We start from the raw sequence: 22,046 nt of genomic DNA on the forward strand, positions 1-22,046 counted from the left end.
ATTTCCTTATTAACACAATTCTTTACATAATGTCAACAATGTAAATAATTGTTTAAATGCGTTAAAATTGCTATTTTACATAAATTTTAGAGTAGAAATACAAAATTTTACATTGTTTACATGGTGTCAAATATGTAAAAAATTCAAAAATTATTACATTTTGCAAAAAAAAATAAATATGTCATAATGACACATATTACCTTATTTACACAAGTGTTTACCTTATGTAAACAACGTAAAAAATACAATTCTTTACTTGTACAATTGTTTACATAATGTCAACAATGTAAATAATTGTTTAAAAGCGTTAGAATTTTTGTTTTACCTAAATTTTATAATAAAAATGCAAATTTTACATTTCAAAGCTAAATTTTACATTGTTTACATGGTGTCGAATATATAAAAAAATTCAAAATTTATAACATTTTGCAATAAAAACTTTCAAATTTGTCATAATGACACATATTACCATATTTACAAAGTTGTTTACGTTATGTAAACAATGTAAAAAAATACAATTCTTTACTTGTACAATTGTTTACATAATGTCAACAATGTAAATAATTGTTTAAAAGCGTTAGAATTGTTGTTTTACATAAATTTTTTAATAAAAATACAAATTTTACATTTCAAAGCTAAATTTTACATTGTTTACATGGTGTCAAATATGTAAAAAATTAAAAAATTTTAACATTTTGCTAAAAAAAACCTTCAAATTTGTCATAATAATATATATTACCTTATTTACACAATTGTTTACATTATGTCAACAATGTAAAAAATTGTATTAATGCTTTAAATGTCAAAAATTTACATACATTTTGTAATTAAATTAGACATTAGTTTTTAAATTTAAGTAAAATTTTACATTATTTACATGTCAAATATGTCAAATATGTAATGTATTTACATTAATCAGATGTATTATATTTAGCTATAAAAACTTTAAAATTGTTAATAATTTTATAAAATTTCTAATTTACACAATTGTTTACATTATGTCAACGATGTAAATAATTGTGTAAATGTGTTAAAATTGTTATTTTACATATTTTTTTGGTTATAACACAAATTTTACACTTTTAAGCTTAATTTGACATTGTTTACATCGTGTCAAATATAAAATATATATAAATATAAATTTGCTTTCCTTATTTACACAATTGTTTACTTTGTGTCAACAATGTAAATAATTGTATTATTGCTTTAATTTTTTTAATTTTACATTGTTTACTTGCTGTTAAATATGTAAAAATTTACATTATGTCATCAATGTAAAAATTTTTAAATTCTGTGCAAAATTGTTTACGTTATGTCAACAATGTAAAATTTAGTAAATTCTGTTTAATATTTATTTAACATCTCTTTTTAAACTAATTTTATTAAATTTTCTAATAAATTATTAAATTGACAACACTGTTATTGTTTAGGGTTTAACTACTCAACTACCTTTATAAGTTAGATGATAGGTTAGTGTGTGTGTGTGTGTATAGGTGAGTAATCCTTGTAATAACAATAGTTGTTTTCCTTATTTTTTCTGTTTATATTGAACATGATGGCTAGTGTTGTTGTTATATTATTATAACGGTGCTTATCTAAATCTGTCGCATTTTTTTTGCTCGTGAGCTTGCTATGAACTTCAGCAGTTTTGTTGTGGTTGTTGTAATTGCAGAGTGTTTGTTTACATTTTTCTTTTAGCAGTAGAGAGTAAACAAAAAAACTAAAAAAAAATGTTATAGAAAATAGCAAAGTGTAGGCTGATTGTTGTTTTTTATTAGAGAGTAATGGAAGGAAAACAATAACAACAACACCAACAAAAAAATAGTTGGTATTTGTGTTAGTAATTAACACCATTGCGTAATGCAGCATATCGAAGCCAGTGTAATGCTTAATTTTTTATGATTTAAAGTTTTTCATTTGCTAAAAGAGTTTAGTTAGTTAAATGGTGTTTGTTGTAAAGTTAATATTAGATTTTTTTTAGAGGGATTTTTCAAAATAAGTTTAACATTTACTACTTGTTTAAAGAACATTGATTTAAGTATTTAAAAATGAAGTTTTTAGTGTTATAAAAGGGATTAGCTATTGAATGACCTTAATGTTGTACTTTGTTGATTTAAAGGTTTTCTTTAAAACTACTTTTAATATAAAATCTATTTTAAATTTTCTAAAGCAATATAAGTGTATAAGAGTTCATAACCTCTAGGGTATTTTAAAGAACATATACCATTACACTATATCTACTTCTTTCGGCTGTTTCTGTTAAGGCTATAAAATATTTAAAACCCTAACCCACAACAGCAGCAGTTAACTGTTATAGATTCTCGTTTATAAAAAAATACAATAAATTTTCATTAAAACCAAAAATAAAAATAGAATTTTACCAGCAAAGGAAAACAAAAAGGACTAAACAGTTTAAAACCATTAACAACTGACCGAATAACAGACAAACCGACAGACAGACAGACAGACAGACAGACAAGCAAACCACTGACCAAAGAAAATTTCTTTAACAACACAAAAGCAGACTTCTATTTCATAAAGAGAGTTTTAGAACAAAAAAATTTTTTTTCATAGAAATTTTCTATGGTGGTTAACTGTGTGACTCTCTCTCTCTCTCTTTGCGTACATATCACAGGAGTTAATTGTAGAATAATGATCCTTAATACTAAATGGTTGCTGTTTCTTATTTAAATGGGGTTATTTTATACAACAATTTCTAAGGTTAATTAAACAAATTTTCGAGTTAAAAAAGTAGATATAGTTAATTAAAAAAAAAATTAAAATATTGCTATAGTCGAGTTAAAAACGTCAGCTGGACTTAAAGTTTTTTTTTCTTTTTTTTTGGAAAAACAAGGAGCAGCAGCTGTTAGAAACCGGGTAATGATGGAAGAGAGTAAAAAGAAAAAGGAAAAAGTTGTGGTTTAATTAAATAAACAAAGAGAGCATAACGGTAAATGTTATTTTAACACAAAATTTTACATGAAATATAAAATAATTGTCCAATTTACAATCGGTGTTGTATGGTTGTATTATAGTATGTTGTAATTTTATGGCTACAACGGTATGACATGGTTTTTGAATTGAACAAATAATTTACAAAACAATTTTATTAAAAATTTAATGCTTAAAGTATAAAAAACTAGGACTAATTCAACAAAAATTTATACAATTGGATGATTTAAACTTTTACAATTACATATTTTGTTATTAGTTTCTTCAAAATCAAAAATTGTCGATATTGTTTATGTGGTACAGCTTACCACATAAAGTAAAATTTCATAAATTTAAGACTTGTACATACAAAGTTTTATAATTTTGAAAAAAGTGTTAATGAAAGTATGAAACTTCCTCTACTTTGGTTAACTGCAGATTTCTATATTCTCTTAAAGTTTAGAACTTTATCAATAAATTTCTGAAAGCTCAACTGCTTTTCAGCGTTAAGTTAATAAAGCTTTTTAAAGCTGCTAACAATAGCTATGAAATTAATTACTAATTAAAAAGTCTTAATATACGAAAGTTTCACTTCTTTCTAACATCATCGTAATATAGCTGCTGAAAGCTCAAGTTCTAACCAATATCATGTTAATAAAGCTTTATCATTAAAGCTGCTACTAATAGCTTTGAAACTTTACAACTAATTTAATAAACAAAAATAATGTTTTAAATACCCAAGTCATCAACTTTGGCTTATTATAAGCGCTATCATATATAAAGTTTCAAACTTTTGCTTTTAAATTATAAAAGCTTAATTTCTTTACTACTAGCTTCCAAAACAATTAGCTAAAGCTACCGATGCTTTAGGGAAAATGTTAAGTTTATATGTTAAACTTTGCTTAACAGTACCGTTCTCTATAGTCTTCGAATGAAGAGTTTGTGCATTAAATTTCATCAAATTAACTTGAAAATTGCGATAAGTAGCTTTCGAAATCGATTCAGAAATTGTTTCTAAACCGATTGATATACATACTTTAAGATAATACCCATTATAGTACACTGCTATATCAAAATGCTTTTAAATACGAAAGTCATCAACTTTAGATTTTTATAAGCGCACTATATGTCTAAAGCTTTTAACTTTAGCAACAATATTTTGAAAGCTTTATTTCATTGCTTTTTATCGATCGAAATGTTTAGAGCTACAGCTAAAAGTTTGGAAACTTTATCGAAGCTTCATGGAAAGAAAGTTGAGTTTATAAGTTGTCAACTTAAGTTAACTGTAATGCTTGCTATACTTTAAGTTTACAACTTTTGAAACAATATTCTGAAAGTTCTTTAATTCTCAACTTTGGTTAACTCTAACGTTCTCTATACTTAAAGTTTACAGCTTTTAAAACAATATTCTGAAAGCTTATAAATTCGCAACTTTGGTTAATTGTAACGTTCACTTTACTTTAAGTTTACAACTTTTGGAAAAAATCTCATTTTCTTTCTGAAAGATTAACTTCTTATTACTTATTGTTAAAAATTTCTATTTGAGAGTTTTGAAGTTCCACCGAAACTTTGCAAACATGTTAAGTTCATAATATGCCAACTTTACTTTACTGTAAAGCTCTCTACATTTATAGCTAACAACTGAAAGCTCCAATTTCTCTCTATAATCATGTTAAGGTATGTGATGTGAACAGAACATTAATTAAATTTCAGTAAGCTGGAATTTATAGCTGAGGAATTTGTCTTCTAATTAAAAAAAAAGTGTTTAAATTCGAAACATTCCTAAAGCTTAACTTCTTCCCTACTTATCGCAAAAAAAAGTGTTTAAATTCGAAAGCTTAAATTTAGCATTCCTAAAGCTTAAATTTATCTCGACCTATCCATCAAAATTTGTAAAACTAAAGCTAATATTTTACATAGATTAAGTTAAGCTGAATTAAATTTAGAGCACTATAGCGGCTTTATTCTGAAAGCTCACTAAAAATTCTTTACTAAAGCTTGATAACTGACAAAAACGCGACTAATTATTTTTAAGTTATGGTGATATTAAAATGAACTAGTTAAATCTCAAAAGTTGTTGATTTTTATACACTGTAAAGCTTCATTTGCAATTAACAAGATGTAATTTTTTAACAATTAAACGAAAGCTTAGACCTTTCTCTAAAATCTCAAGTAAGTACGTTTTATAAAGCTGCAACTGTTAGACATTTTAAGCTTTTAAACTCGTTTAATTGTTTAAAAGTCTGTCTTCAAATGTCATATTGTTTTCTTAAAATTTATTAAAATAAAAACTTAAAAGCAATAAATTATATTTTTTAAAAACGTTTAGCTACCGAAACGCCTTATTTGTTTGCTTAGAAAAACATTTAAATTTTTTTATAGATTTTAACAAATTTTTTCTTATAACAATTTATAGCCAAAATTGATGAGAGGGAGAGAGAGAAAGGAAAAATAACAGACAAATCAGCCAGTCAACGCCTTAAACTTTAGCTATTAAATCATAAAAGAAAATAAAATTTAACAAAAATTTAAACTTTGCGCTAAATTTACTTTGAAGTTTAGTATTTTAAATAAAATGCTTGAAAAATCTAAAAGAATGAATTCTTTTGTAATTATAAAAACTTTTATAACTGCTGGTAGTTTAAGTATAAAATTGTTAAGTTTAGGAATAAAACTTGTTATTAATTAAGTTTAAGAAGAGAATAATCCTAAGTCGTGGTTAGTTTTAGCTAAAGTTTAATTTTTTATATTAATCTTAGTTTAAACTAGGATCAAAATTATTGTTATTTAAAAAACTTAAATAAGACTTAATTTAAAGTAAAAAATTAAAGTAGTTAGACATCTTAAAATAGGAGTTTTTTTAATTTTGGATAAACTCAGTTTAAACTAAGCTTAAATAAAGTTTAGTTAAAAAAACTTTTAAACATTTTAAAAATTCGAAAAAATTCAAAATTTCTTAAAAAATACAAAACTATTTAAACTTAATCAGGTTTAAACTAAGTTTAAACTTAAAGAATTCTAGTTTAAGACCTAAACTATTAAACATTAACTAAGAAAAGTTTGCTTTTTAATTAAAAGAATAGATTAAAAGCTTTATACTATTCTTGTTTTAAGTTTTCTTTTCAAACAAACTGACAAACTTTTCGTAGTCCCCCTCCCCCCTTCTTACCAGGCAATTGCGTGCAAATATTTTATTAGAAATTTATGTAGAAAAACAAGCTGTTGAAAAAAATCAGCAAGGCAAAAAAAAAAAAATAATTTCAATTTGGTAGCAAATACTTGGCACTCATAAACTTCAATTTAAGTAATTCATGGTCTACACACAGTCATCTTTTTGTTACGGCTTTGAATTTCCTCAACATATACTCATGTTGTTGTTGTTGCTGCTGCTGTTGCTTTAGTTGGTTAGTTATGTTAAAACTCCAGGTATAACTACATGAATTGGTAGTTGCTACTCATGCTGCCAATGTTCTTTAGAAAATCAACTAATAAACTACAAGTTTAAGGAAGAAAAACTAAAAAAATAAACTACAATGTTTGTTTACTTTAAACATAAACTGGCGGTTAACTACTGTAAGAAATTTGGCGGCTTAAACATAAAACATAAAACAGGCCTCAGCTAATGTGTTTCTTTATTTTATAGGATTTTGCTAGTTTTAAATAAAAACTTAAGCAGATAATGATTTTCTTAATAAATTTAAACAGATTTAAAGTTATTGTTAAGAAAACAAAACTTAATTTTGAAATATTTTTAGAAAGAAAAATAATATTTCAATAACTTTTAAATATTTTTATTGAAAATTTCTTTAATATTTAGAAAATTTTTTGTTTTTTTTTTTCATTAAAACTCATAAAAAAGTTTGCTGTTTAAAATAGACTCGAGTTGTAGTCATAAGCAACAACAAAAACAAAAGGCAAACATAACAATAGCAACAATAACAACAACAACTAAACAAAGATTCATTTATTTTATCGATTAAACATTCGCCATGATTGTAACATATTTTCAGCAGTTTGTAGCCCGTCATTCCGTAAAAACAGAAAAATGAAATCAAATTTTGAAATAAAGTTACACAAAACATTAAACTCATGTTAAACTCTGGTTAAAATTTTAAATAAGCTGAAAAAGTTTACACTTTTCCTCAAAATTATATAAAAAAAATTATTACATACTTTCTTCTGATTTTATTAAATAAAAATATTTAAACTTAGTTTAAACCACTCAAATTGGCGAGATTAACTATAAACAAAATATGTTTCATAAAGCTAATTAAATAATGTAAAAACCCATTTAAGTAAAATTAGCTAAACTTTAAATTTTTATTTTAAACTTAGTTTAAACTAAACTAATTAAAGAGTTTAGTTACAAACAATTTATGCTTTGTAAGCCAAATTCATAATTTTACACAAATATTAACAAGATTTTAGCTAAACTTAAAATTTTTATTTTAAACTAAGTTTAAACTAAGATAAATGAAGAGTTTAACTCTTAACAAACTATGAACTGAAAAAGAAATTAAAAAACCAATAAAACTATTAAAGAAATTTTAGCTAAACTTTTAAATTTATTTTAAACTCAGTTTAAACTAACCAAATTATAAAGATTAAGTTAAATAGGACTATGTTTTGAAAAATAAATTAAAAAGTTTGAAAACCCTTAAAGAGATTTCAGCTAAACTTTAAATTTAAAACTTAAACTTAGTTTAAACTAACTAAATTAACAAGTTTAACTATAAAAAAATTATGTTATGAAAATCGTTTAGAAGAAGCTGTAAAATAGTATACGAATTTTAAGCTAAACTTTAAATTTTTACTTTAAACTTAGTTTAAATTATGCAAATTGTAAAGTTTAATCATAATTAACATATGCTCTGTAAAATGAATTTAATAAACTAAAAAAGTACTTAGGATTATTTAGCTAAACTTTAAATTTTATTTTAAACTTAATTTAAACTATCGAAATTGTTGAGTTTAACTATAAACAAATGATGTTCTGAAAAGTAGTTCAATAAATGTGGAGAACAGTTTCAGAAATTTCTGCTAAACTTAACATTTTAAATTAAACTTTGTTTAAACTACCCCAATTGTAGAGTTTAACTAATAAAAAATTATGTTCTAAAAAACGATCTTATAAACCTGGAAAACTATTTAGGAATTTTAAACTAAACTTTAAAATTTTTGTTTTAAACTTAGTTTAAACTAGTCAAATGGTCGAGTTTAACTATAAACATATAATATTTTGAATAACTTATTAAAGAGTCTAAAGGACTGTTTCAGAATTTTAAGCTAAACTTTAAATTTTAATCTTAAGCCTAGTTTAAACTAAGCAAAAAATCGAGTTTAACTTTAAAAAAATTATGTTTTAAAAAGCAAATCAAACACTTATTAAAACTATTAAAGAATTTTTTGCTAAACTTTAAATTTTGATTTTAAACTTAGTTTAAACTAAGCAAATAATCAAGTTTAACTTTAACTAAATTAGGTTTGGAAAAACAGATTATAGAATCTGTAATTTAAATTAAGAAATTTTAGCTAAACTTATAATTTTATTATAAACTCAGTTTAAACTGAATATTTTCGATTTTCTTCATTTGCTATTTGAGATTAAAATCTTTTTGCATAAATATACCTTTAAAACTGCCTGAAATAAATGTTTATTTTTTTATCCTTCTTTTCTCTTTTTTTCTGTAATTTATATCTTGAAAATATTTTAATTTCTTAATCAGCAGTTTTATGCGCTAAAGGGTTTAAATTGTTGCTATATCTTAAACTTTATTTTCCAAAAAAAAGACAAAAACAAAACCTAAGAAAAACAATCTTAAAAAATTGCAAATTTCAATTAAATTGTACACATGCATTGCTGATCAATTAATATGCAAATGTAACACTAAATAAACTGTCGCACCTTCATCACAATGCAACTGTTGCAAGTTGCAAGCTAAGATACAAAAACAAACTCAAAAAAACTATATCAGCAACAGTAGCTGCTTAACAACTTCGGTATCTAAAGTACAAAGAAGGAAAATTCAGAAAAAAAATAAACAAAACTTTTTGAAAACAATCAGTAGCTGGAGCAACAGCAGCCGCAAAATTTTGTTTTTATCTTAAAGATACAAAAACAAACGGACCAACAAACAGCAAACAGCAACAACAACAACACCAAAAACTTTAAATATGCAAATAATGTGTTGACAACTTAATTCTTTTTGGTGGCTGTATTTTAGTTATTTCTTTTCACATCTAGAGCGGCATTTAAATTGAAATACTTGTGTGTTGGCCAACAACAACAACAGCAACAACAAAAAATCAATTAAAATTCATGGAGAGTCTATGTCTGTCTGTCTGTCTGTCTGTCTGTCTGTCTAAAAGCAGGGGAAAAATATTACGCAAAAAAATAATATAAACTTTAAACAATCTATAAAAGAAACGCGTATTCATTCGTAAAAAAAATGTTTTAACAAAGCCACGACAACGTTTGCCTTTTTGCCAACTACAAGCAGTCAAGATGTTGTGGCTGTAAGGAAACAGTAGCAAAAGGCCAAGTAGATTTGTTAAGTTTTTCTTACAATGGCTTTTGGCCACTAGCATGGATCAGACCATGTTTATGTGTTTAGGCTGTTTGTAATGATTGTATATCTGTCCGTCTGTTTCTCTATTCATTCATTCATCTTAAGATGTTGTAAGCGAACTAACGAAAGGATCAGTTTTTAAGTCTAACATTAAGCTCAGTTTAAGTAAAAGCAAGTTCACAAATGAAGAAGTAATAAGAAACAAATTAGGAATCCCTTAATTAATCTTTAACATTAGCAAAAGAAAACCTAAACTTAATCTTTGGTTTAAACTTAGTTTAAACTTTTACAAATAAAAAGTTTAGCTTAAGAAAAGTTAACGAGAAGCTTAGAAATTTTAAATTATTTAAAAAACTATTAAACATTTTTACTAAACTATATAATTAAAGTTTAAACTTGGTTTAAACTACTTCTTACCACAAGTTTAACTAAAGAAAAATTAACTGTTAAACTATATTTAAAACGTTTTAAACAATGTTGTACAAAGTTAAGCTTAATCTTGTAGTTTATTTTTAAGCTGAGTTTAAATTTTTTCTATAAGCAAGTTTAACTCAAAAAAAGTTTCCAGCAAAATTAGTTGATTTTCAAATTACAATATTTGGAAAAATTTTTTTGTTAAACTTTTACTATAAATTTAAACTTAGTTTAAACTAGGCAAATGTGCAAGTTTAACTTAAAAAGAGTTTACTAATAAATAAGTTATTAATAAATATAAAAAAACTTTAAAGAAATTTTTAATAAACTTCTAATTTAAACTTGAACCTAGTTTAAACTAGCTTTATTCATAAGTTTTACTAAAGAAAACAGTTTACTGGGAAACAAGTTTTTAATAACTTAAATATTACTGAAAGAAAAATTGTTTAAACTTTAAAAAAATCTTGAATACAAAATTTTTAAACTTGAAATTAAGATTTAAACTTAGTTTAAATTAAGTAGTTTTAAAAGTTTAACTGAAAATATAATCAAAAGCAAAGTCCAATTAAAAAACTTTAAATAAATGTTAAATGAAAATTTCTTAAACATGAAATTTCAATTTAAACTTAGCTTAAGCTTAGTAATTTTAAAAGTTTAACATAAAAAACTGTCGGAAGCAAAATGCAATTTAACTACTTTAAAGAAATGTTAAATGAAAATTAGCTAAACTTGAAATTTAGACTTAACCATAGTTTAAGCTAAGTAGTTTTAAAAGTTTAACTTAAAAGAGAATCCAAAACAAAGTCTAATTGAATAACTTAAAAGAAATTTTTAAGGAAAATTTATTAATCTTGAAGTTTAGTATTAAACTTAGTTTAAACTAAGCAGTTTTAAAAGTTTAGCTTAAAATGAAAAAGAGATCAAAGTCAAATTAAAACACTTAAATGAAAGGTTTAATAAAACTTTCTTAAACTTGTAGTTTAGATTTAAACTTAGCTTAAACTAGGAAAAATCAAAAGTTTAAAGTAACCCTGATAAGTATAACAATTAAAATTAACAAATTTAAAAAGATTTTTGAATAAATATTACCTATTATTGTAAACCTTATGAGATAAACTTTAAACATGTCTTAACTTTCCTCTTAACAACTAGACCTTTGCCAGCCTTTTTGACAAACGTTTTGTTTGGGCTTATCTGCGACACTTTTTGCACGTTTTTTATTCTTTATATTTTTTGTATAATTTGCCACTACTCTAGCAGCAGTTGTTGTGGGCCCATTGGAGTTCACAGCTACTGTAGTTTTTTAATGATTTCTTTAGATTCCCTTTAACAACAAACAAATCTAACTAAAAAGTAAAAAAAAAACAACAAACAAAAAAGCGAGAAAAAACCTTTTAGTCATTTAACATTTTAACGGCCACTACACAACACAGACATCGAGTCATTTTGTCTGGTTGATTTCCCGTTTTTGTTGTGTCTCTGCTCCAGCTTTTTACAGCAAAAAAAGGTGACAAATATTTGAATTCTTTTAGAGTTGTTTTTTTATTATTTTTAGTTTCTTTTAATGAGAGTCTGTCTTTAACACCTAAACCTTAACATCAGACCTTTTAAAATTTTAACTTTAATTCTTTGCTTTTTTTCCATTTTCAATCATTTAACTTTTAAGATTCTTTTCTGGTTTTAGCGCGAATTGTATGCGTGAACTTGACGCAAACGCATTATGTTGGTTTTAAGTTGGCTTAATGCAGACTTTTTTGTTTTGAAATTTTTTTTATTTAAGTTTTATTTTTTGTTTTGATTCGTATTTTATTATAAAAAGTGCCTTTTGATATCATGTTTTTATTGACAGGTATTTTAAATTTAATGGCGCTTAATTTAAATATTTTGTATCACAACAACAACTTTAACTGGAAAAACAAAAAAATAAAGAAGTTTTCAGGTTTTTATCTTAATTTAAACTAAGACCTCATACATAAATGATTCATGACCAAACGTACGAATTTTACACAATTTTTCTGTCACAAAATATTGACAGAAAATGTTTTAAAATTTAAAAAAAAAATATTTAAAGTAAAAGTTTAACTAAACATAAGTTTTAATATAAACAATAGTTGATTATTAGTTTTTAGTTTATAAGTTTTATTATTCCAATTGATATTAATCTTTATCTAAACAATTTTCAAGAAATTTTAAATTTTCTTTATTTTCCTCTAGAGCGTATGATTAATATTAATTATGAAGTTTATACACTAAATCGTTAATAACTTCTAAACCATAAAAGTTTTTTCAAATATTTCAAAACTTTTAATATCTTAAGAATATCAGTTTTCATTACTAATAACCGTTAACCAATCAAAAGTTTTCAATATTTAAAAAAAATTAAGCAAACTAAAATATTAGAAAAAATTCTAAACACACTTTTTTTACAATTGTTTTTTATTTAATCTTTGTATTTGTAAAACAATTTATACATAAATTATTGTTAATTTTTTTATTTTTTTCCACTACTTTAATAGTTCTGTAGTTGTTTTTTTGTTTTCGGTCACTGATTTCAATCGCTTTGGTTACAAATTTGTTTACATTATGACAATGACCTTTTTGTTTTTTTTTCTTACAAGAGGTTTACTAATTGTTGTTTGGTTTTTATATTAAAAAACAACAGTTTTTTCATACAATAATATTAATAAATAACATATAATTAATATACATTTTCAAAATTGTAAAAAAGCACTTGGAGTAAAAAAAATTGTTTTAAGGAAAATTTCAAGAGTTTAAGTTGGGGTTTACATCTAATGAAGTTCTAGTTTACTTCTAGTTCAGTTCTATTTCAGTTCTGGTTCATTTCTAGTTCAGTTCTAGTCCATTTCTAGTTCAATTCTAGTTTAATTCTAGTTCAGTTCTAGTTCAATTCTAGTTCAGTTCTAGTTCAGTTCTAGTTCAGTTCTAGTTCAGTTCTAGTTCAGTTCTAGTTCAGTTCTAGTTCAGTTCTAGTTCAGTTCTAGTTCAGTTCTAGTTCAGTTCTAGTTCAGTTCTAGTTCAGTTCTAGTTCAGTTCTAGTTCAGTTCTAGTTCAGTTCTAGTTCAGTTCTAGTTTAGTTCTAGTTCAGTTCTAGTTCAGTTCAGTTCTAGTTCAGTTCTAGTTCAGTTCTAGTTCAGTTCTAGTTCAGTTCTAGTTCAGTTCTAGTTCAGTTCTAGTTCAGTTCTAGTTAAGTTCTAGTTCTGTTTTATTTCTAGTTCAGTTCTAGTTCAGTTTTATTTCTAGTTCAGTTTTATTTCTAGTTCAGTTCTAGCCTGTTGTAATTCTCTTCGGAGAATTTCTAATTTATTTTAAGATTCCTTTTCAAGGAACATGCGTTTTCAAAAGGTTCTTGACCTTTTTATCTTCCTGAAAAGAAAAAAACAACACGTCACTCTTAAAATGTGTGCTCAAATTTGAAAAGTAAAATTTTTTTTAGCATGTAGTGGCTTGGTTTGATTTCTTCAAACATGCAACATTGATGACGTTTCAATAAAAACTTCATACAATTACAAAATGTTATTGAAAAAAAAAAAAAAAAAAAACTACAACGTCATATAAAACATACTTTCATGTGTATGAAGAAAATTTCTAACCAACACGTCATATTTATACGCATTTTATAGTTTGTTGTTTTTGGTATTTTTTTTTTCTACATGGACATGCCACTTTATTGTTGTATTCCTTAACATGCACTAAAAATATTTTTTCATACTATAGTTATAACTACAAAATAAAAACCTATGATGAAATTTGAAAAATAAAAAAAAAATAAAGCGATTGAGAATTAAACATGAAAACTGATGGATTTCATGCAAACCTGACCCACTGAACTACTATTTTTCTTGCATTATTTAGTTTTTGCAAAAAAAAAAAAAAAGTATTTGTTAAACAAATTGTATACAAATACATACACACATATAGGAATAAATATTTATGTGTGTAAGAGTTTGATTAAAAAAAAAAACAATTTTTTAACACGAACTTAAGAATGTGCGACATACAGCGCCTTTGGCGTTAGTTGTACCGCTCGCTTACCACACAAAAACATGCAAAATTTTGTAAAATGTTGTGCAACATGCACTTGAAAAATCCCTCTGCCACACACACACAGACACACATTTAATCATCCTACACAATTTACTCTCTTCCTCTCTCTCACTTTGGCTGCCTCTCTGTTACACTTTTACACATTTTAGCCAGAGTTATGCTTAGTGGTGCTTTGTTATTTTTGTTATTGTTGTATTTGTATTTGTGGCATTAGTTTTGGGGTTGTTAACAATATTGTATTTTGAATTCGTAGGATTCGCATAATTTTGGACACGCCAACTTGCGTTTTTTTTCTAAAATGTTTTTCAAAATAATACTGAAAAAATAAAAGTATTTTAGCATTTGTTTTGTTTACACTCATGCTCTGTTTTTTATAATTCGTACAATTTTATTTATTTATTTTGAATTTGAAATCATGAATGATTTCTGACTAACTAACTGTCTGTCTGTCTTTTTCTATGTTTGTCTGTCTTAGGTATGTTCAATTTAAGTTGCATGTAGACACACATTTAGTCGATATATATTTTTTTGGTTTTTGTTCATTTTTTACACATTATTTTATAGACCTGTTAACTACTTGTACCACGAGTACAGACAGTGATTCCGGCACGCATACGCATTTTTAACCATGACATTGAAAATCCAGAAACAAATAAAAAATATCAAATAAACAAAAAACAAAATATTACTTTGTAACTCTTTAAATAAATAAAAAAATAAATATAATTACTTAATCATTAATATTTACATTTTTTCAATTTTGTAATAAGTTTTTTTTTTTAATAAAAAGAAGTAGTTATATTTGTTGTTTTTATAATTGAATAAAAGCTTAAAGTATCAACATTAAAATTGTCTTCAGATTTATTTTATTTTCGAAGTTATGCAAGATTTTAGATAAATACTTCTTAATTAATATTACTCATACGTTATGTTGGACAAATATTTAAAAACTGAAATAGAACTAAACTAGTTCAAGTACAGTTTTAGTTCTAGTTCAGGTTTAGTTCTGTTCTCGTTTAGTTCTAGTTCAGTTCTAGTTCAGTTCTAGTTCAGTTCTAGTTCAGTTCTAGTTCAGTTCTAATTCAGTTCTAGTTCAGTTCTAGTTCAGTTCTAGTTCAGTTCTAGTTCAGTTCTAGTTCAGTTCTAGTTCAGTTCTAGTTCAGTTCTAGTTCAGATCTAGTTCAGTTCAGTAGTTCACTTTAGTTCTAAATCAGTTATTTGAAAAATAAACTTTTCAATCTTGTTAAATTGCTTAAGAAAATTCTTCCTTTTAAGGTGATGAGACTTTTAATATTTTACTTTTATTTGATAACTTGACGTATTGTTAAGCTTATAGTTAATATTAGATTATTTTCAACTCCTTTGTAATAAAAAAAATATTAATAATTTGCTGTGAGTGTATAGTTATTACAAAATAATGATACGATTGAAGGGTGTTTTTAACTCATATAAAATTTATATGATTTGCTAAGTAATTTTTCCACTTTTGTGCAAAATAATAAATAAAATAGACAGTTGTTATTTGTGGAATTTTTTTCGTTGTTATTTAAAAAAATTATTACATTGGAATTGTTGTTGTAGTGATTAGTTATTGAATGTCATTGTAAAAAATAAAGCAAAAAAGGGAGTGATTTTTTTGAAATTATGATTGTTATAGCAATTTTGTTTGAAGTTGTTTTTATTGTTTAGCTATAGATAGCTAAAAATTAAGGTATATTTTTGTTAAAATAATAACTGTAACTAAAAAGTTGTAATAGTAAGGTTTTATAATACAAAAATTAAAATTATTGTGTTTTATTTTTATTATTTTTTGTAGATTACAAGGCCTAAATGGAAATTTAAATTATAGCTTAATGCCTTTTAAATATTGTTTAAAATTTTTCGTTATTTATAATTTTTATATTATAAAACTAGAAAAATTGTTTAAAAAAAAGTTTCTCTTTTTTGTATTCAATTTGTGGAAATTCTTTTTTTGTACTTCAAGAACCTAAACTCTTAACAATAAATAAATAATTTGTTTTAGTTTATTTAGTATTTTCCTTCAGAGTTAAATGTAACATATCCTACAATATTTTCCATTTCCTTTGTCTATCCTTGAATGACCGAAAAAAGTAAAAATACAAAATATAACAAGGAGGGGTTGTTGCTAAAGAAATAACATTAATTTTTGTCTGAAAAAAAGAACAAAATCGAATAACGAAAAAAACTACTAACTGCAAAACTAAACACGCCTTTATACTCTAACCCTGGTATATGTACATTATCCTCTTGTATTTATTTCCTAAATATAAAAATTTGTACATTTTTTTTTTTGGTCAAAAGTAATTGTGTAATTTTTTTAAAAGCTTTTGTGAAAAAGAATAAAAAGAAAAAAATCCTAATTCACAGATAAAACCTTTAAATGTTTTTTTTTCACTGCTATTGCAACTTGTGTCTTTGTAAAGTATTTAATGTGGCTCCTCTCTCCTCTACTAAGATCCTTGTAAAGTTGTTTTGCTTTGTTCTTCTTGTTTACTTTATCCTTTGTTTTGTATTTTTATTTTAGTTGTTTTTACTTATTTCATTTTTTCTTTGTTTGAAAGTTCATTTATAGTCGATTTTCTTGGAAATTATATTATTCTTGTTTTCTGTTATTCTTCTTTACTCTGTTTCCCCATAAAAATACCATTTTATTTTGTACCCCAAATAATAAAGGATAACTTTTTTCATATACATATATGTATGTACATATTTATATAAATAATAAGAAAATCATACTGTTTTTAATTTCTTTCCTTTAAAGCCTTTTAAAGAAAATCAGTTGTGTATATTTTTTGTGGAAAATTTTGTCGAATTCGCCAGTGACGTATGATCAATATTAACTCCCAAACTGAAGTAGAACTGAACTAGAACTGAACTAGAACTGAACTAGAACTGAACTAGAACTGAACTAGAACTGAACTAGAACTGAACTAGAACTGAACTAGAACTGAACTAGAACTGAACTAAAACTGAACTAAAACTGAACTAGAACTGAACTAAAACTGAACTAGAACTGAACTAAAACTGAACTAAAACTGAACTAGAACTGAACTAAAACTGAACTAGGACTAGAACTGAACTAGGACTAAAACTGAACTAGAACTGAACTAGAACTGAACTAGAACTGAACTAGAACTGAACTAGAACTGAACTAGAACTGAACTAGAACTGAACTAGAACTGAACTAGAACTGAACTAGAACTGAACTAGAACTGAACTAGAACTGAACTAGAACTGAACTAGAACTGAACTAGAACTGAACTAGAACTGAACTAGAACTGAACTAGAACTGAACTAGAACTGAACTAGAACTGAACTAGAACTGAACTTAAACTGAGTTTTAAAATTGAACCCTAAATAAACGAAATTATGGAGATATGTATTTTAATGATGTTTAAATTTCAAAAATTTTTTAATAATCCTTCTTCCTCTATAAAACCAAATTAGGCTGCAAAACAAAATTCTTAACAAATTTCTTTTGAATATAAATATTTTTATTCCGCGAGAATTTCAATTTCATTCAAATTCCTTAGAAATGTTATGTTAGACACAAACGTCATAAAAGCATAATAAACGGTTGATATAATTGTATGGCAAAGGTAGAAAAATGAACTGAAATACAAAAAAAAAAAAAGCCAAATAGAAATTGCAGTCTTTTATACATTTATATTATTTAAGAATTTTACAACCCCAAAATTAAAATCAAAAATAAAAAAAGCCCACAAAACAACATTTAAAGACAATAAAAAGCAAAACTCCAAAAAATGAAAAAAAAATCATTAAAAAAATAAAGGTTTGTTCTGCTAGACATACATATACATACTTACGTGTATATACATACAAGCAACTCAGCAGAAATAGTGGTCGTCAGTGGCCCTATTCCGTTGAACGGTTGAACGTTCACATTTGCCACAAACTAATTTATTTAATTAAATGTATAAACGAGTCACTAATTTAAGAGTTGAGGGTGCATATATAAGATGATCAATAAGAGAAAAAATAATAATTTTGAAAAATATACCGCAATGTTTAGAAATCTTTTTTAAATTTTCTGTTTAGATTGGCCAATTATTTCAAAAATTTTAAACTTCTCTTCACAAAAACAGGGAAAGCATTTATAAGATTTAAGTATAGAAATAAGAGAATTTAAATGAAAATTATAAAATTAATGAAAATTATATTGATAGCAAAAGTTTTGGTTGATTAACTGTTATTTTAGCAAAAAAAAAAAATTTATATTGGTTTTAAATTTAATAAAATTCCACAAAATTGTATGTTTAAAAAAAATACTGGTTTTTTGTTTAGCCTTAATATTTTGTTAGACTCCTTGATATGTTGCCTATTTTGCTAAATTATTCATTTTAATTACATTATGTTATTTGCCATTTCTTACAACCAATTCTATTCTCTTTCATTTCTAACTAATTTTCCAAATTTCTTGTTTTATCATTCAACTTCCTCCCCCTCCTGCCATATGTTTCTGCCAAGAAACCTTAACAACCATAATATTGATTAACCACAACGGGTGGTGGTAACCTTATAATCAGACTTCAGCCTGATGATGACACTACTTCCCCTGGTGCTAATGCTGGCTGGTGGTTGATTTGAAATGAATGAGTAGGATTTTTATAACACAAAAGATGGTAGCAAATCCTTTTTATGCTTTAAACAAAGAAAAAAAGTTTAACCAAGTTAAAGCGAATCATATTGCACAATTACCTTTTAAATTTTGTCTTCCTTTTGGGGTTTAAGGGAGGTTTTTCTTCTTAGGATAATATAATTATAGAAGATCAAGTGGCCTTAGATAATCGATTTGAAATAAAAACCTTATATATCAAATACATTCAAATAGATATTATTTCGATTTCACCCACAAATAATGAAAACTCATATTCATAATAATAACTTGCAACAACAACAACTACGCACCCCTCCCCTTAACAACTTGGTAACCTTTTTTTGTGGGAAATAAATAACAAATTGTTGTTAAATAATTGAACAAATAAACAATACATAATGTACATTAGCACTTCAACAGTGGTTCACAAACCGTCCTGTTGTTAAAATCAAAATTCAAAGAGTTTAAAGAAATACTGGTTTTTCTTGAAGTTAGATTTTGTTTGTTTAAAAGGAGTTTTTTAGAAAAACTTAAAAAATATATTAATTTTAATCTAAAAACAATAATTTTTTGGTAATTTTTGAAAAAATTTAAAAATACTGGTTTTTCTCAAATCACAAAATTCCCTAAAATTAAACGCAGTTTTCCTAAAAGTCTTCAATTTTAGCAAGAAAAATAAATTTTTAGCAAAAAATCTTAATAAAAACAAAAATTTTTAAAAATGTAAAAAATACTGGTTTTTCTCAAATCACAAATTTCCCCAAATTAAACGCAGTTTTCCTAAAATAGTTCAATTTTAGAAAGAAAAATATTTTTTAAGCAAAAAATCTCAATAAAAACAAAGATTTTTACAATTTAAAAAAATACTGGTTTTTTTGAAATCGAATTTCTTATCAAAAAACAGTTTAATTTTAGCAAGAACAATAAATTTTAAGCAAAAAATCTCCATAAAAGCAATAATATTTACAAATTTAAAAAAGTAATGGTTTTTCTTAAAAGCAGTTTTTGCTAAAAAGTTTTAAATTTTAGCAAAAAATTTCAATAAAAACTAAGATTTTTATAAATTTAAAAAATACTGTTTTTTCTCAAATCACGATTTTAAAAAAAAAATTAAAGCTGTTTTCCTAAAATAATTACATTTTAGCAAGAAAAATAAATTTTAAGCAAAAAAATCTCAATAAAAACAAAGATTTTTACAAATTTAAAAAATACTGGTTTTCTCAAATGTAAATTTTTGCAAATTTAAAAGCAATTTTCTTAAAGAATTTTATACAAGAAATAAATAACCATAAGAAGATAACATTTTAAATAGAAATTTTCTGCAAAATTGAAGATTTTTGAAAATTTGCAAAAATACTGGTTTTTAGAAAACATAATTTCTTAAAGTTTTAACAAGAAAGATTTCTATAAAATTTAAAAAATACTGGTTTTAGTAGAAGTTTATTTTTTATTTTAATAAAGTTTTTTGAAAAAATTTGCAATTAAAAATCTTTTTTTTAGCAAAAGCTTGAAACTAATAAGAAAATTGTTTAAATTTTTTAAAAATACTGGTTTTTCATATTCAAAATTTATCTAATTTTAAGGTTGTGATAAGAAAACTAAATTTTTAATAAAAAACCTTAGCTTTTTTATAAAATTAAAAAAATACTGTTTTTTTTTAAAAAACTCAATTTCTTTAATTTAAAATGAAAATTCTTCAATAAAGGTAAATAATTACAAAAACAACAACAATTAGCTAACAAATATCTTAAAAATCAATTTTACAATTTTAAAAAATTAAGAAAAACTCAATTTTAGTAAAAAAAAAAACGTTAAAAATTTAAAAATTTCTACTAAATTTAAAAAATACCGGATTTTACAGAAACCTTTAATTTTACAAAAAATATCATAAAACTTTTTAATGAAATGGATTAAAATATGTAAAAAACAAAATTTGAAACCTCTTTAGATTTGAGGTTAAGAACTCCCTTTTTGTAGTAACCTCAAAAACATATGTTTCAAATAATATTGTATTAGAGGGTGATTTAGTGGAAAAAATTAAACACCTTTTCTTTGTTAAACATTAAAAAAATGTAGATTGTCTAATATGAAAAAAATAACTATTATACAATTTTATATAAAACATGAATGAATGACTCTACTGAAAAAAGAGGAATAAAAGCAACAAAATTAAAGGGGGGTTTATGGTTATAATTCTAGAGAAAGAAAAAAAAGAAAGAAGTACAAAAGTATAGGTATCTAAATAATAATAAGCGCTATCATTTACTATTCCTTTAACATTTATTGTTACACATTTACATTTAATATTTATTTTTAAGACCCTGTAATAAAATGTAATTAACAATTATGTACAAAGGTCTACTGACCTTTTCACAAAAGTTGCTTTAAATTTAATTGAAATAAAATTTAAGTTAATTTTTACTAATTTTAAATAATATGAAATATTTTTTTTCTGTTTTTAGTTTAAAACCTCCGCCCAAAGATGGCGTCACAAAGAGTAATCCGTCAAAACGTCATCGTGAACGTTTAAATGCTGAATTAGATTTATTGGCTTCATTGCTGCCATTTCAACAGAATATTTTAAGTAAATTGGATCGACTGAGCATTTTAAGGCTGTCTGTTAGTTATTTAAGAACAAAAAGTTATTTTCAAGGTGAGTACAATGCAATTTTTAGACAAAATCTATATTGGATAAAAAATATAGTTTTAAATTATTTAAAAATAGTGGAAATGTTTTTATCGATTTACAGAAAGTTCAATTCTAGTTCAGTTCTATTTTAGTTCTGTTCTAGTTCTGTTTTAGTTCTGTTCTAGTTTTAGTTCTGTTCTAGTTCTGTTCTAGTTCTGTTCTAGTTCTGTTCTAGTTCTGTTCTAGTTCTGTTCTAGTTCTGTTCTAGTTCTGTTCTAGTTCTGTTCTAGTTCTGTTCTAGTTCTGTTCTAGTTCTGTTCTAGTTCTGTTCTAGTTCTGTTCTAGTTCTGTTCTAGTTCTGTTCTAGTTCTGTTCTAGTTCTGTTCTAGTTCTGTTCTAGTTCTGTTCTAGTTCTGTTCTAGTTCTGTTCTAGTTCTGTTCTAGTTCTGTTCTAGTTCTGTTCTAGTTCTGTACTAGTTATGTTCTAGTTATGTTCTAGTTATGTTCTAGTTCTGTACTAGTTATGTTCTAGTTATATTCTAGTTCTGTTCTAGTTCTGTTCTAGTTCTGTTCTAGATCCGTTCTAGTTCTGTTCCAGTTCTGTTCTAGTTCTGGTCTAGTTCTGGTCTAGTTCTGGTCTAGTTCTGTTCTAGTTCTGTTTTAGTTCTGTTTTAGTTCTGTTTTAGTTCTATTCTAGTTCTGATCTAGTTCTGTTCTAGTTCTGTTCTAGTTCTGTTCTAGTTCTGTTCTAGTTCTGTTCTAGTTCTGTTCTAGTTCTGTTCTAGTTCTGTTCTAGTTC

General features: G+C 24.8%; 1 protein-coding gene across 1 annotated transcript in view; it reads left to right on the forward strand.

Annotated features, from left to right (window-relative positions):
- Positions 1-22,046, forward strand: part of LOC111676534 — a 68,454-nt gene that overhangs the window by 11,542 nt on the left and 34,866 nt on the right. Inside the window, exon 2 of the mRNA XM_046947768.1 lies at positions 21,081-21,271. Within this exon, the coding sequence (XP_046803724.1) occupies positions 21,081-21,271 (191 nt within the window). The remainder of the gene's footprint in view (positions 1-21,080; positions 21,272-22,046) is intronic.

Source organism: Lucilia cuprina, chromosome 4, assembly GCF_022045245.1.
Source record: "Lucilia cuprina isolate Lc7/37 chromosome 4, ASM2204524v1, whole genome shotgun sequence".
NCBI classification, from domain to species: domain Eukaryota; kingdom Metazoa; phylum Arthropoda; class Insecta; order Diptera; family Calliphoridae; genus Lucilia; species Lucilia cuprina.